Below are 14,682 nucleotides of genomic sequence, written 5' to 3' on the forward strand. Positions count from 1 at the left end.
GTAGGTCGGCTACATTTACAGTTACCACTGACTGCCCAACTCAACCTATGTCTCAGCTGACTTAAAGTTATTATTTTACTGATCCATCTACATTGATACATTCTGACTCTACAGAATTTGTTCACAATGAAGTCACTCTGAAGTATGTTATGCATTTAGCATTGACTTCACACGAAAATGGTATCGTAAGGAGTAACCCAAAACTGGTCCATGATGCCAGTGACATCACTCGTTGACAGCAAGCGAGGAGGAGTGGCATTTCAATCTTCCACAAGAAAAGTAACTCAGAACTAACCTTACTTTGTTCATGTTTTTGAGGATGTTATATTGTACTCTTTGAATAAGAAAAACAATGATTTTAGGCTATCCGAGGCATGCGTAACTACGCACACGGCAGAGAGCAGGGGGTGAAAAAAAGTGGCCTTCGGAGGACGGACAGAGAGGACGGATAACTTTCCCTGATACTATCGTAGGCACAAGAAAATTTCACATAATGGAAACAAATGGGATAAACGGCAAACACGGTAAAAAGCTACAGAAACTTTGTTGGTTTTATTATGAATCAAATCATTTATTGATCTAGACGATTTTAAGGTTACATTTTGTCATCTGAAGCAACATGAACAGGATTTATTTCATTTGTTTTTATTTGTTTTCGTTGTTTTACTCATTTAAATGTACAACTGTTGATTGTGACGGTCTTGACCAACGACATTCCAATTAGTTTACGATGTATAATTACAGGAAGCTATTATGCTGGTAGTCATAATGGTTACTCATAGGGTAATATAATACACAGGCATAACCTACATGAATCAACACCAACTATTTCTCAATAACCAGCTTCAGTCGTCTATATGCATGTATGCACTGTATGTATGTATGTATCTCAGTCAATCCTACTGCTCTCATCTAAATCAAATAGATACATATGTTCCATGGGGATAAGTTCCATGGGGATAAGTTTCACGGGGATAAGTTCCACGGGGATAAGTTCCACGGGGATAAGTTCCACGGGGATAAGTTCCATGGGGATAAGTTTCACGGGGATAAGTTCCATGGGGATAAGTTCCATGGGGATAAGTTCCACGGGGATAAGTTCCACGGGGATAAGTTCCACGGGGATAAGTTCCACGGGGATAAGTTTCACGGGGATAAGTTCCACGGGGATAAGTTCCACGGGGATAAGTTCCATGGGGATAAGTTCCATGGGGATAAGTTCCATGGGGATAAGTTTCATGGGGATAAGTTCCATGGGGATAAGTTCCATGGGGATAAGTTACATGGGGATAAGTTCCATGGGGATAAGTTCCATGGGGATAAGTTCCACGGGGATAAGTTTCATGGGGATAAATTCCATGGGGATAAGTTCCATGGGGATAAGTTCCATGGGGATAAGTTCCATGGGGATAAGTTCCATGGGGTGGGTATGAAATGTGAACGTCATCATCCCCCATATTCTTTACCAACTGCCCACACAACAACACTAATGCCACTTTTCTCTGAGGCCACACTTGGATTTGAAAAAAGATATGTCTGAGGTTTTGGTTTAATTGCATTCCACCTGTAGTCAAAAGGTGTGGCCTTCGTCTGGACCGTCTAGACTCTATGCCCTATATTCAATCCAGTCCATGGACCCTTAGCCCCTATCCCCTACTACTGGGCACTTCTGTTTGACCCCTAGCCCTTACTGCTGGGCACTTCTGTTTGACCCCTATCCCCTACTGCTGGGTACTTCTGTTTGACCCCTATCCCCTACTGCTGGGTACTTCTGTTTGACCCCTATCCCCTACTGCTGGGTACTTCTGTTTGACCCCTAGCCCCTACTGCTGTGTACTTCTGTTTGACCCCTAGCCCCTACTGCTGGGCACTTCTGTTTGACCCTCAGCCCCTACTGCTGGGTACTTCTGTTTGACCCCTAGCCCCTACTGTTGGGTACTTCTGTTTGACCCTCAGCCCCTACTGCTGGGTACTTCTGTTTGACCCCTAGCCCCTACTGCTGGTTACTTCTGTTTGACCCCTATCCCCTTCTGCTGGGCACCTCTGTTTGACCCCTAGCCCCTACTCCTGGTTACTTCTGTTTGACCCCTAGCCCCTACTGCTGGGCACTTCTGTTTGACCCCTAGCCCCTACTGCTGGGCACCTCTGTTTGACCCCTAGCCCCTACTGCTGGCTACTTCTGTTTGACCCCTAGCCCCTACTGCTGGTTACTTCTGTTTGACCCCTAGCCCCTACTGTTGGGTACTTCTGTTTGACCCCTAGCCCCTACTGCTGGGCACCTCTGTTTGATACCTAGCCCCTACTGCTGGCTACTTCTGTTTGACCCCTAGCCCCTACTGCTGGGCACCTCTGTTTGACCCCTAGCCCCTACTGCTGGCTACTTCTGTTTGACCCCTAGCCCCTACTGCTGGTTACTTCTGTTTGACCCCTAGCCCCTACTGCTGGGCACCTCTGTTTGACCCCTAGCCCCTACTGCTGGATACTTCTGTTTGACCCCTAGCCCCTACTGCTGGGCACCTCTGTTTGACCCCTAGCCCCTACTGTTGGTTACTTCTGTTTGACCCCTAGCCCCTACTGCTGGTTACTTCTGTTTGACCCCTAGCCCCTACTGTTGGGTACTTCTGTTTGACCCCTAGCCCCTACTGCTGGTTACTTCTGTTTGACCCCTAGCCCCTACTGCTGGTTACTTCTGTTTGACCCCTAGCCCCTACTGCTGGGTACTTCTGTTTGACCCCTAACCCCTATCCCCTACTACTGGGCACTTCTGACGGTCTGAATTGGATAGGTGTATCCATAGCCTTATCTAAATGTAAGGATAGGACAGCGGCTATAGGACAGCGGCTATAGGACAGCGGCTATAGGAGAGGGGCTATAGGACAGCGGCTGTAGGACAGGGGCTATAGGAGAGTGGCTATAGGACAGCGGCTATAGGACAGCGGCTGTAGGATAGGGGCTATAGGACAGCGGCTGTAGGATAGGGGCTATAGGACAGCGGCTATAGGACAGCGGCTGTAGGACAGCGGCTGTAGGATAGGGGCTATAGGAGAGTGGCTATAGGACAGCGGCTATAGGACAGCGGCTGTAGGATAGGGGCTATAGGACAGCGGCTATAGGACAGCGGCTATAGGACAGCGGCTGTAGGATAGGGGCTATAGGACAGCGGCTATAGGACAGCGGCTATAGGACAGCGGCTGTAGGATAGGGGCTATAGGACAGCGGCTATAGGAAAGCGGCTGTAGGATAGGGGCTATAGGACAGCGGCTATAGGACAGCGGCTATAGGACAGCGGCTGTAGGATAGGGGCTATAGGATAGGGGCTATAGGATCGTTTTATAGGTTTTATAGTGTGTGATCAGTCTTCGGTCTGTTGCGTGTAGAATGTCCTAGCCTATTCATGGCACAAATGTCTTTTAGGGTCAGTGTTGTGATCACGGGGTAGCCTACTCTTCTTTTTGGCCTCATGTGAAATTACAGAAGGCTACCGGTAGCCTGTATCATTACGCTTTTCAGACGTATTGGGATGTGGCCCCTTGAAAGCGTCTCCGCTACGGTATGTTTGATTGTCTGTTAGGGTAGGCTGCACTACGGTTTTTCAAAAGCCGACACGAAACCTTGTCTGGCCATATGAACGGACATTTAACTTGTCTGTAAAGAAATGCCTTTTATATGAAACGGGACTAAAATCCATCACTAGGCAACCAGAACTGTCAATCAAATAATCTCAAACTGCTGCGGTCAGACCACTCTCCCCTTAAAAAAAAGTACTTTAATGTTTGTCAAATACCGTGATTTACCAAGACATTTAGTAGAAATAAAACACATCTAGCTACCATACAATATAAAAACTGCATAAAAAAAAACATAGCAGCACATCAATCAACGACGTTTATTGTTGTCAGGGAAGAAATACATAACATTTTGACGCCGGAGCAGAATTCTACTGTCTGAAAAGGTACAGACCTGAAAGGGTACTTTTTTATTATTATTATTGTCTGAAAAGTTATCAATTGTGGCTATAGACATGTTACTGTAGCTGCTTTCTATGTCTGTACGGGGTGGAAGTAGATAACTTAATTTTCCGGCTCCTGCGGTCAAACATACATAATATGTTCTTCATTGTAAATTAACGTGACATTTTATGATTTGTTCTTATCGTTTTAGCGGAAAACCGAGAGAGAAAAAAATGGCCATTTAAACGTTAAGAAAAATGGTTCGTTTGCCACATCCCTAGTATAGGATAGTGGTTAGTGGACCATTTTGAATTCAGCTGAGCTGGGAAATGGCAGACAGTTGAGAGTGAAGCGAACCAATCCTCTTCTTGCTAAATATCTACCTTAACTCTTGTTTGTCTCAGTCTGAATCATTATGTAGCTCACTCTCTGGTTTCCATATGATACCCACCATACTCCCCATTCAATGGCATGTTGTTTACAGTAGCTGCTGGCAGGGTTATAACGTCATTTTACACAACAAAACAATAAGACATTTCATAACTGTAAGGAGATGACAAAATACCCTGCAATGATGGCGGTTATATCCTTTTCATACAATCTAGCCTTTTGGGGGGCCCTACGTGAAATTTGGTAGGGAGGCCCCCCCCCCACCTCGCGGCAAAACATTTTAGTGCTGCAATTCTTCTAACTCTTAAATTGAGACCCAACTGAGTCCGTTTATGCCTGGAACGGGCCCTGCGCACAATGTCTTCTACAATCTCACCACAAGAGGACAACCTAGTCTCATTATCAATATCATCCAAGTACAGCTGTCTCAGGCAAAGGTAAGGTAAGGTAGGCAGGCTATACATCATGAAAATAATCACATTTGGCAGATGCCATCTCTTATAGTATGACTCCTATAAATAGTTCGCCATCATTTATGATATTGATCATAAACATTTACATTTGGATATTTTATTTTTTATGTTATGAATGATGGCATAGGGCTACTTAGTATACTAGTATATGTCACGACACTTGGGTTAAAATTATACTGATTTAAACCGAGCATAATCATCTAATAGCATATGCAGCCAGTATCAGGACAGTAACACAGTGGCATTTTTAAATTGTGATTTAAAAAAAAAAAGTTATTCTAGTGTACTGTACACGCGGTGAAAACGCGAAAACACGTTACAGATGCTTTCTCCTTACCGTAACCAGCTCTTGCCTATCGCTTTACTGAGGAGTGGTGTTGACTGTTAAATGATTAGTGAACTTTTACCTTTGAGTAAGTAGTACACGCCCTTTAAGAAAGATCCTTTCAAAACGTATTCTCGCTGACAAGACACTTTTGTTTTGTAACAACGGATACTATTTGTAACAACGGATACTATTTGTAACAACGGATACTATTTGTAACAACGGATACTATTTGTAAGGAATTTGCGTCACAATGCAATGCATACAAAGGCAACCTAAACGCACCAAATCCGAGGAATTACTTCATAATGAAAAAAGCAAGAAGGTTACGCGTTTAAATGTGAAACTGTTGGGTAAGTTTACTTATCTAACCCACGGGAACACCTGTGATATTGTAAGATGTTGTGTCAACTATTTGACAGCTGTTTGTACCTGCGACACATGATCACCAGGTCACCTAATAGGCATAGCACTTCCAATGATTGTATGGAAGCAGTAGTAACCTGGCATGACTTTCAATATTGACACCTTTTTAAGTCTTTCTATCATTTGCCACAAACGTAAAAAGGCTCAGAGTATCTAACATTCAAAAGTACTATCCCTACACTATCTAAATTCAATAGCCCTCTTTCCATACTCCCTACAGTTATATAGTATTGTAGCGAGCCTGGTGTATATGTGCGGATATCGACTCTGCCACTGAAACATGGTTTTGTGGCACAGCCGATTTACGCGGGGCTTCGGGCCGCACTCCCTACCTGTTTCATTACACTGAAGCAAGATTTGTGTTTTTTTTTTTCTCTCCTCTTATTTTTTGAAATGGATTCCCCCAGGCTGTTAATTTTCTGTTTGGCATGTTACTGTTTAATAATACATTATAAAAACAAGCTCAAGTGGCGGAAGTCGATTCCCGCGATTATACACCAGGGTCGCTACAGTATTAATAAAGATTATATAGCTCACACTTTTGATGAGGCCACACAAAAATGCTTAATAACTAATGATTAGTAAATGGTTTATAAGCACCTATATTATTACACATGGTTGGAGTAAATGAATAATAAATGACAAATGCTTTATTTCGTGGAGTTATTATAAAGTGCCCCAGATAGTTTTTACTTCCATGTGGTTATTACGGAATACAAAACTGTCAACTTCAGTGACAATTATATCTATTTAGTTAAACTTGGTGTGTCTGGGGGCATGATGTGGAGTAACCTAAACAAACCTAAAGCAACTAAAATCGTCAAGATCTGATCACTGGAAGCTCACTATAACCATTTTGAATTAGGTTAGGGGACAGACTGATCCAACTCAAGGTGTTATGAATAAAAATGCACCACCCCTCACCAACAATAAATATTATCACATGACCCTCCCCTTGTACTGTATAGAATTAACCCTAAATAATGTTTACGACCAAAAGAACTATAGCAACCTTGTTTTTATTTAACTAGGCAAGTCAGTTAAGAACAAATGATTATTTACAACGACGGCCTAGGAACAGTGGGTTAACGTCCTTGTTCAGGGGCAGAATGACAGATTTTTATCTTGTCAGCTTGGGGATTCAATCTTGCAACCTTCCGGTTACTGGCCCAACGCTCTGACCACTAGGCTACCTGCTGCCCCAGCAATGTTTATAAACGTTTATATAACGACTTTACCACTTCAGCATGCTTTTGTGGCACAGTCGATGCCACACGGGGCTAAGGGCCAGAAGGTTAAGGGTTCACCGACCACCACAGACAAGCTCTCCCTGCCTGTTTACATCACTCTCCCTGCCTGTTTACATCACTCTCCCTGCCTGTTTACATCACTCTCCCTGCCTGTTTCATTACTCTACAATCAGGGCCGGCTGCAGACAATGATCAGCTAAGAGGAAATCAGATTTTCACAATTTTGATGCTGTATTTATAATCATATAAAATATATGCAACGAATTCTCCACCAACAGGTTACTATGCCAATGCACCACACAACCAATAAACAAAGCATAGCGGCTTAAGGCACCTCAAAATCATGGTTTGTGTTTTCAACACCACAATAAACAGACTATGTCAATGTTGACAAACAGAAAATACCACCCTCCCTACCAATATCAAAGGCTTGTCTTGACAATCTCAAAATGTCATTAAACATTTGGTGCTTTGTAACAGATGCCTCTTTCCATTCATTAATTGGTCGCTGCTCAGTTTGGATTGATTGATGGATGGATTTGATTTGTCAGTAGAAAAAAAATACATATGTGACCGACCGCCTTGATTCAGTCTTATGTACCAAAATTTGAAATTGTGTTTTTTTAAGTTGGATAAAAGCAGAGACGCAGAGCTACAAAATGGTATATAATACACTGCATTTGAGGAACAATGGGAAAATATTTCTGCTTTGAAAGTTGATAAACTTGTAACTTAACTTTTGAGAAAATGGCCTTTTGGTTTTGGTACCTACTGGAGAGCTCTTCTTTGTCTACACCCATTCAGCTAGCTGGCTAACAGTACACATTCACTTGAAATGAAAATAATTTATGTCAAAATTAGAAATGTGTAATATCTGAAAATGTAGCTAGCTAGACTATCTTACCTGTGGTCTGAAATCAGAGTAGATAGCCAGAGCGAATTTACCAGCTATGTCTATCAACAGTTGTCGCAGTGACTTTCTATTGAAATGGATACTTGCATAGTGCCGTTTTTTGTTAAGACATGTAGCTAGCTAGCTAGTTAAACAATGAACCATAATCCCAACTCACGACAATACTACCCTGCATGAATCTGCAGGTAGCTAACCAACCAGGTTCAATGTTAGCTAGCTAACATTAGGCTAATAACTAGCCTAGCAAATAGCAGTGGTGAAAAAAGTACACAATTTTCATACTTGAATAAAAGTAAAGATACCTTAAAAAAAAGGTCTCAAGTAGAGGAGAAAGTCATCCAGTAAATACTACTTTAATAAAAGTATTTGTGTTTTTAAATGTATCAAAAAGTAGAACTATAAATAATTTAACATTTCTGTCACGCCTGCTCCCGCTCCCCCTCAGGCTGCCCATCATTACGCACACCTGTCACCATTTGTAATGAACACGATGGGAGACAGATAGCTGTTTTCAAGCGCAGGGAGCAGCAGGTGTTTATTTGTAAAGGACCACAGGAGGAGGCATGTAACTGGGTCCAGGGGCAGGGAGAAGGTCATACACAGGGACTCCAAAAAGGCAACAGTACAGGCAAGGACAAGGCTAGTAACGTCGTCCGGGAGATCAGGCAATAGGTTGATAACAGGAAATCCGATAGGCTAAAGTACAGGCAGGGAATAGGCAAAAGGCGTCGTTAGTGAGGCAGGCCAAAACCTATCATACACAGGAGGATTAAATTACGGGAAAAACAGAGCTCTGAATAGAAGTGTGTCACAAAGCAAATAATACCTCACAATGATGTGGTGCAAAGAACAGAACTAAATAGTGTGTGATAATGACATACAGGAGTGTGAACAGGTGATCAGAATTCAGGTGATAGGGATCTGGAGAGTGAGCTGCGTTCAACCTTGTTTGAGAGTGTGAGTTGGAAGTAGACGTTACACCATCATTACGCGGATAAGCGCAATATTGGACTCACCTGGAGCCCTTCACTTTGTTGATTTCCCCTTCAATATCTGTTTGTTCCTCAGTTTGTTCCCCGTGTCAGCATTGATGGCGTTATGTTTTCCCCTGTCCAGAAGCTGTCCTTGTTTGTTTCTTGTCCATTAAATGATCACTCCCTGTACTTGTTTCTCATCTCCCAGTGTCGGTCCTCACAATTTCTTATATTAAGCAAATCAGATGACACGATTTTCTTTATTTTTTTTATTTACGGATAGCCATGGGCACAGTTCAACACTCAGACATCATTTACAAACAAAGCATTTGTGTTTACTGCCAGATCAGAGGCAGTAGGGATGACCAGAGATGTTCTCTTGACAAGTGTGTGAATTAGACCATTTTCCTGTCCTGCTAAGCATTCAAAATATAACGAGTACCTTTGGGTTTCAGGGAAAATGTATGGAGTAAAAAGTACGTTATTTTCTTTAGGATTGTAGTGGAGTAAAAGTAAAAGTAGTCAAAAATATAAATAGTAAAGTACAGATACCCCAAAAAAACAACTTAAGTAGTAATTTAAAGTATTTTTACTTAAGTGCTTTACACCACTGGCAAATGGCTCTGAGATACGAATAATGAGATCATACACATAACATTAGCTAGCGAGCCAGCCAGCTAGCTAACGTTAGCTAGCTAGTTAACAGTACACTTTAACTTGAAATGAAAACGACTTTGTCAAAATTAGAAACATGCAGTGATGATTATAGCATGTACATCTTGGTGGGGCAAAAAAAAGTGTGATGCATGCCAGCAAAGCCACTACACAACACTAAACAATACATTAATTGCACTATAACGGTGACAAACGGTGCCCACAAACTGTTAGGGCCTACATAAAGCTGTCCCAACAGCAGTGCCAACATCTTACCACTGCTACACCTGTCTATCAGCGGAGCCTTGTCTGGCAACGAAACAGTTAATTCAGCCTCATTTATTGCCTTTTAAAGAACATAGCTGATATGACTGACTTGCTTAAACAAATGTGGTTTCTAATGACAATTGATATGTACAAACTATGGAATAAGGGGACGATAAGTGGATAAGAGGCAATCCGGAATTTCGATTAAGACATTAATGAGTGAGCTAGGATGGACGTAGTCAATATAACTATTTGTTTAGCACTTTTGAAATGTACAGCGACAGAATTTAGAACATGGGCCATTCTTACAGTATTCTCCCTGTACACCAAGTCAGAACCATAGGATAAATATATATATATATATAAGCATACAATGAAAGCTCTTACAATATTCAATGATTACATTTCTCTAAAACAGGTTATAGGATACATGTGCAAAATTAAGAGGGGTAAATAGACCAAATTATTAGGGTGAGGCACATGGGCTACTAACATCTTATTACACAACATACACTTAGTATTACTTTCTTAGCTACAGTATACATATCTCCCTGGCATATCATTTATGCAGCAGCATACAAGACATTTTTGGACTCACCTTGTTGTGCTGTGCTCACTTGAACAGGAAGGTGGGGCGGTGGTCCCTTGTGGGTAAATTTTGTCATCAAAGTCTGGCATTCTCTGGATGTATGGTGCTTTACAACATTGGAACACAGGATTGATGGTTGCTGATAATGGACCTCTGTACGCCTATGTAGATATTCCATTAAAAAATCTGCTGTTTCCAGCTACAATGGCCATTACAACATTAACAATGTCTACACTGTATTTCTGATCAATTTGATGTTATTTTAATGGACAAAAAAAAATCTGCTTTTCTTTCAAAAACAAAGAACTTTCTAAGTGACCCCAAACTTTTGAACGGTAGTGTATATTTTTTTTACATTGTTTGAAACCTGATATGTGACACAGTAAGGGCAAAATAACATGCAAAACAGGCAAGCCCCCCCATATGTGACTTGTTTCAGGTACACTAAGCGTATCTCGCACGTAACTACTTCACAGGAGAGGCATTTGAACGTGAACATTTATGTTTGATCAAAATAAAAACCACCCTCCCCTCCCCTGTGGCCAATAATAAAAACACCCTCCTCTCCCCTGTGGCCAATAAAAACCACCCTCCTCTCCCCTGTGGCCAATAAAAACCACCCTCCCCTCCCCTGTGGCCAATTAAAACACCCTCCACTCCCCTGTGGCCAATGAAAAACACCCTCCCCTCTGTGGCCAATAAAAAACACCCTCCCCTGTGGCCAATAAAAACCACCTTCCCCTCCCCTGTGGCCAATAAAAACCACCCTCCCCTCCCATGTGGCCAATAAAAACCACCCTCCCCTGTGGCCAATAAAACCACCCTCCCCTCCCCTGTGGCCAATAAAAACCACCCTCCCCTCCCCTGTGGCCAATAAAAACCACCCTCCCCTCCCCTGTGGCCAATAAAAACCACCCTCCCCTCCCCTGTGGCCAATAAAAACCACCCTCCCCTCCCCTGTGGCCAATAAAAACCATCCTCCCTCCCCTGTGGCCAATAAACACCACCTTCCCCTCCCCTGTGGCCAATAGAAACCACCCTCCCCTCCTCTGTGGCCAATAGAAAACACACTCCCCTCCCCTGTGGCCAATAGAAACCACCCTCCCCTCCGCTGTGGCCAATAAAAACCACCCTCCCCTCCCCTGTGGCCAATAAAAACCACCCTCCCCTCCCCTGTGGCCAATAAAAACCACCCTCCCCTCCCCTGTGGCCAATAAAAACCATCCTCCCTCCCCTGTGGCCAATAAAGACCACCTTCCCCTCCCCTGTGGCCAATAGAAACCACCCTCCCCTCCTCTGTGGCCAATAGAAAACACACTCCCCTCCCCTGTGGCCAATAGAAACCACCCTCCCCTCCGCTGTGGCCAATAAAAACCACCCTCCCCTCCCCTGTGGCCAATAGAAACCACCCTACCCTCCCCTGTGGCCAATAGAAAACACACTACCCTCCCCTGTGGCCAATAGAAAACACACTACCCTCCCCTGTGGCCAATAGAAAACACACTACCCTCCCCTGTGGCCAATAGAAAACACACTACCCTCCCCTGTGGCCAATAGAAAACACACTACCCTCCCCTGTGGCCAATAGAAAACACACTACCCTCCCATGTGGCCAATAGAAAACACCCTACCCTCCCCTGTGGCCAATAGAAAACACACTCCCCTCCCCTGTGGCCAATAGGGACCACCCCTCTCACCCAGTACATTTCGATCTGTCCCTTATAGGCTACATTATTTATTCATTTTTTATTGATCCAGTCTTCTTCTTACAGTATCACTTTATTGTCTTCATAGTCTGTATTTTATATCTTTCCATCCTGAGGGAGACGTGAACCTCCAATAATAACCTTTATTGCCTATACAGTAGCTACTGTCCTCCTGACACTGTCTCTCCTGTCCTCAGGTATGGAGGGGAACACAGACCTCCAGTTCCTGCTGGTGGGTGGAGACCTTCTGAAGGTGAGATCTTCCTCCTGGAAGAAGACCCGCTTCTACAAGCTACAGGAGGACTGCCAGACCATGTGGCGCGAGTCCAAGAAGACCTTCAAGTCCAACCAGACCTGTGAGTGCTGTCCGTGAAAACCACCATGGTGGCAATCCATCCACATGTGTGTATGACTGTCCATCTCCCCGACCGTCTGTCGCTCTAGTGTTGGGGTGTGGTGGATAGGAGTTTGTTGGCTCTCTGTTCTGTTTTCACTGTTCTTCTATGATGTCCATTGGGAGATGGGGTGGATTTAAGAGGTTAATAAACGGGGGTTTAATCTCAGGGGGGACACTTAGATCTACACTTGGGGGGGGGGGGGGTAGATCAGCTTTAATATTGCAGATAGATTGTAGCTTCCATCAATGTAATTGTCTGCATCACTTCCAATCCTCCATATCTATTTTTTGCAAATATATATATATATACATTCGATCCAAGATGGCGTAGCAGTTCAGACGTCCTGTCGTGTCCCGTGTATATATATATATATTTACATATTTTTTTTCTTCACTTATCTTTTTACATTTTTTTATTCTAAACACTCAACCTCAAAGCACTCTCCTGCAACCCGCCTCATCAATTAAAAAAAAAAAAAGAAAGTATTATTTACCTCATCTGAATTCCACGACAGAAGCTAGCCAGAGGTTAGCTATTTTCACTGGCTAACGTTGAAGTTCAGCTAGCTACGGTTAGCTGTCCTCAGCTATCCATTAGCTCGAAAAGCTATCGCCAGTTTTTGTACAGCGCGACTCAGACCAGAGCATATCGGACCTATTCTCTCTCCTTTCCTCGATTTCTACCGCAGGCTCTGGACATTTACACCTGGATCTTGCAGCTAACTAGCTGCTACCTGAGTGACTATTGGCAACGTCGGTCTCGGAATTAACACACACTATTACGGAGCTAGCTAGCTAGCCAGCTGAAGAATTCCGTCAGCCACTCGTGGGCTACTCCTGAGCTAGCCAGCTGAAGTGTCTCCTGGGCTACAACTCACCTATCCTGACCCGTTTTACTGCCGATGCGGAGCCCCATTGGGTCTTCACGACTGGATCACCGACGTTATCTGCCCGAGGGAGTTGTTCCAACTGGCCCCTCCGTCGCGACGTAACCTGATCGCCCATCTGCGGCCAGATAATCGTTAGCTGTCTTTTCGGCTGCGATCTGAATAGGTCTATCGGACACTTTTCTTGGGCCACTATAACTAACTATTTTGCCAACTTGGACAGGTCCCCCCTTCCACACGGAACCCCACTAACCCACAGACGGAAACGCACGAGGCGGCTAAAAACAGACCTCCCTCCCATCTTCCACCAGCTTGCTACCTATGGCCCGGCTAGCTGTCTGATTCTCACTGGACCCTCTGATCACTCGGCTAAGCATGCCTCTCCTTAATGTCAATATGCCTTGTCCATTGCTGTTCTGGTTAGTGTTTATTGGCTTATTTCACTGTAGAGCCTCTAGCCCTGCTCATTATACCTTATCCAACCTCTCAGTTCCTCCACCCACACATGCTATGACATCTTCTGGTTTCAATGATATTTCTAGAGACAATATCTCTCTCATAATCACTAAATGCCTAGGTTTACCTCCTCTGTACTCACATCCCACCATACCTTTGTCTGTACATTATACCTTGAAGCTATTTTATCGCCCCCAGATACCTGCTCCTTTTTCTCTCTATTCTGGACGTCACAGACGACCAATTCTTATAGCTTTTAGCCGTACCCTCATACTTATCCTTCTCTGCTCCGCTGGGGATGTAGAGGTGAATCCAGGCCCTTCAGTGCCTGGCTCCACACCTACTCCCCAGGCGCTCTCTTTTGATGACTTCTGTAACCGTAATAGCCTTGGTTTCATGCATGTTAACATTAGAAGCCTCCTCCCTAAGTTTGTTTTATTCACTGCTTTAGCACACTCTGCCAACCCGGATGTCCTGGCTGTGTCTGAATCTTGGCTTAGGAAGTCCACCAAAAACTGTGAAATCTTCATCCCTAACTACAACGTTTTCAGACAAGATAGAACGACCAAAGGGGGCGGTGTTGCAATCTACTGCAGAGATAGCTTGCAGAGTTCTGTCCTGCTATCCAGGTCTGTACCCAAACAATTTGAACTTCTACTTTTAAAAATCCACCTCTCCAAAAACAAGTCTCTCACCGTTGCCGCCTGCTATAGACCCCCCTCGGCCCCTAGCTGTGCTCTGGACACCATATGTGAACTGATTGCCCCCCATCTATCTTCAGAGCTTGTGCTACTAGGCGACCTAAACTGGGACATGCTTAACACCCCAGCCATTCTACAATCCAAGCTTGATGCCCTCAATCTCACACAAATTATTAATGAACCCACCAGGTACAACCCCAAAGCCGCAAACACTGGCACCCTCATAGATATCATCCTAACCAATGTGCCCTCTAATTACACCTCTGCTGTTTTCAACCAAGATCTCAGCGATCACTGCCTCATTGCCTGCACCCGTAATGGGTC

The 14,682-nt window shown here is 43.8% G+C and overlaps 1 protein-coding gene across 2 annotated transcripts in view; it reads left to right on the forward strand.

Annotated features, from left to right (window-relative positions):
• Positions 1–234: 234 nt before the first annotated feature.
• Positions 235–14,682, forward strand: part of plcd1b (phospholipase C, delta 1b) — a 40,565-nt gene continuing 26,117 nt past the window's right edge. Inside the window, exons 1-2 of one of the 2 annotated variants that reach the window (XM_029705949.1) lie at positions 235–524; positions 12,115–12,273. In XM_029705949.1, coding sequence (XP_029561809.1) covers positions 494–524; positions 12,115–12,273 — 190 coding nt within the window. In that variant the 5' untranslated portion in view covers positions 235–493. Of the gene's footprint in view, positions 525–5,164; positions 5,492–12,114; positions 12,274–14,682 lie in introns of those variants that run through there. The other variant, XM_029705948.1, reaches the window with a different exon arrangement.

Source organism: Salmo trutta, chromosome 21, assembly GCF_901001165.1.
Source record: "Salmo trutta chromosome 21, fSalTru1.1, whole genome shotgun sequence".
In the NCBI taxonomy this organism is placed as follows: domain Eukaryota; kingdom Metazoa; phylum Chordata; class Actinopteri; order Salmoniformes; family Salmonidae; genus Salmo; species Salmo trutta.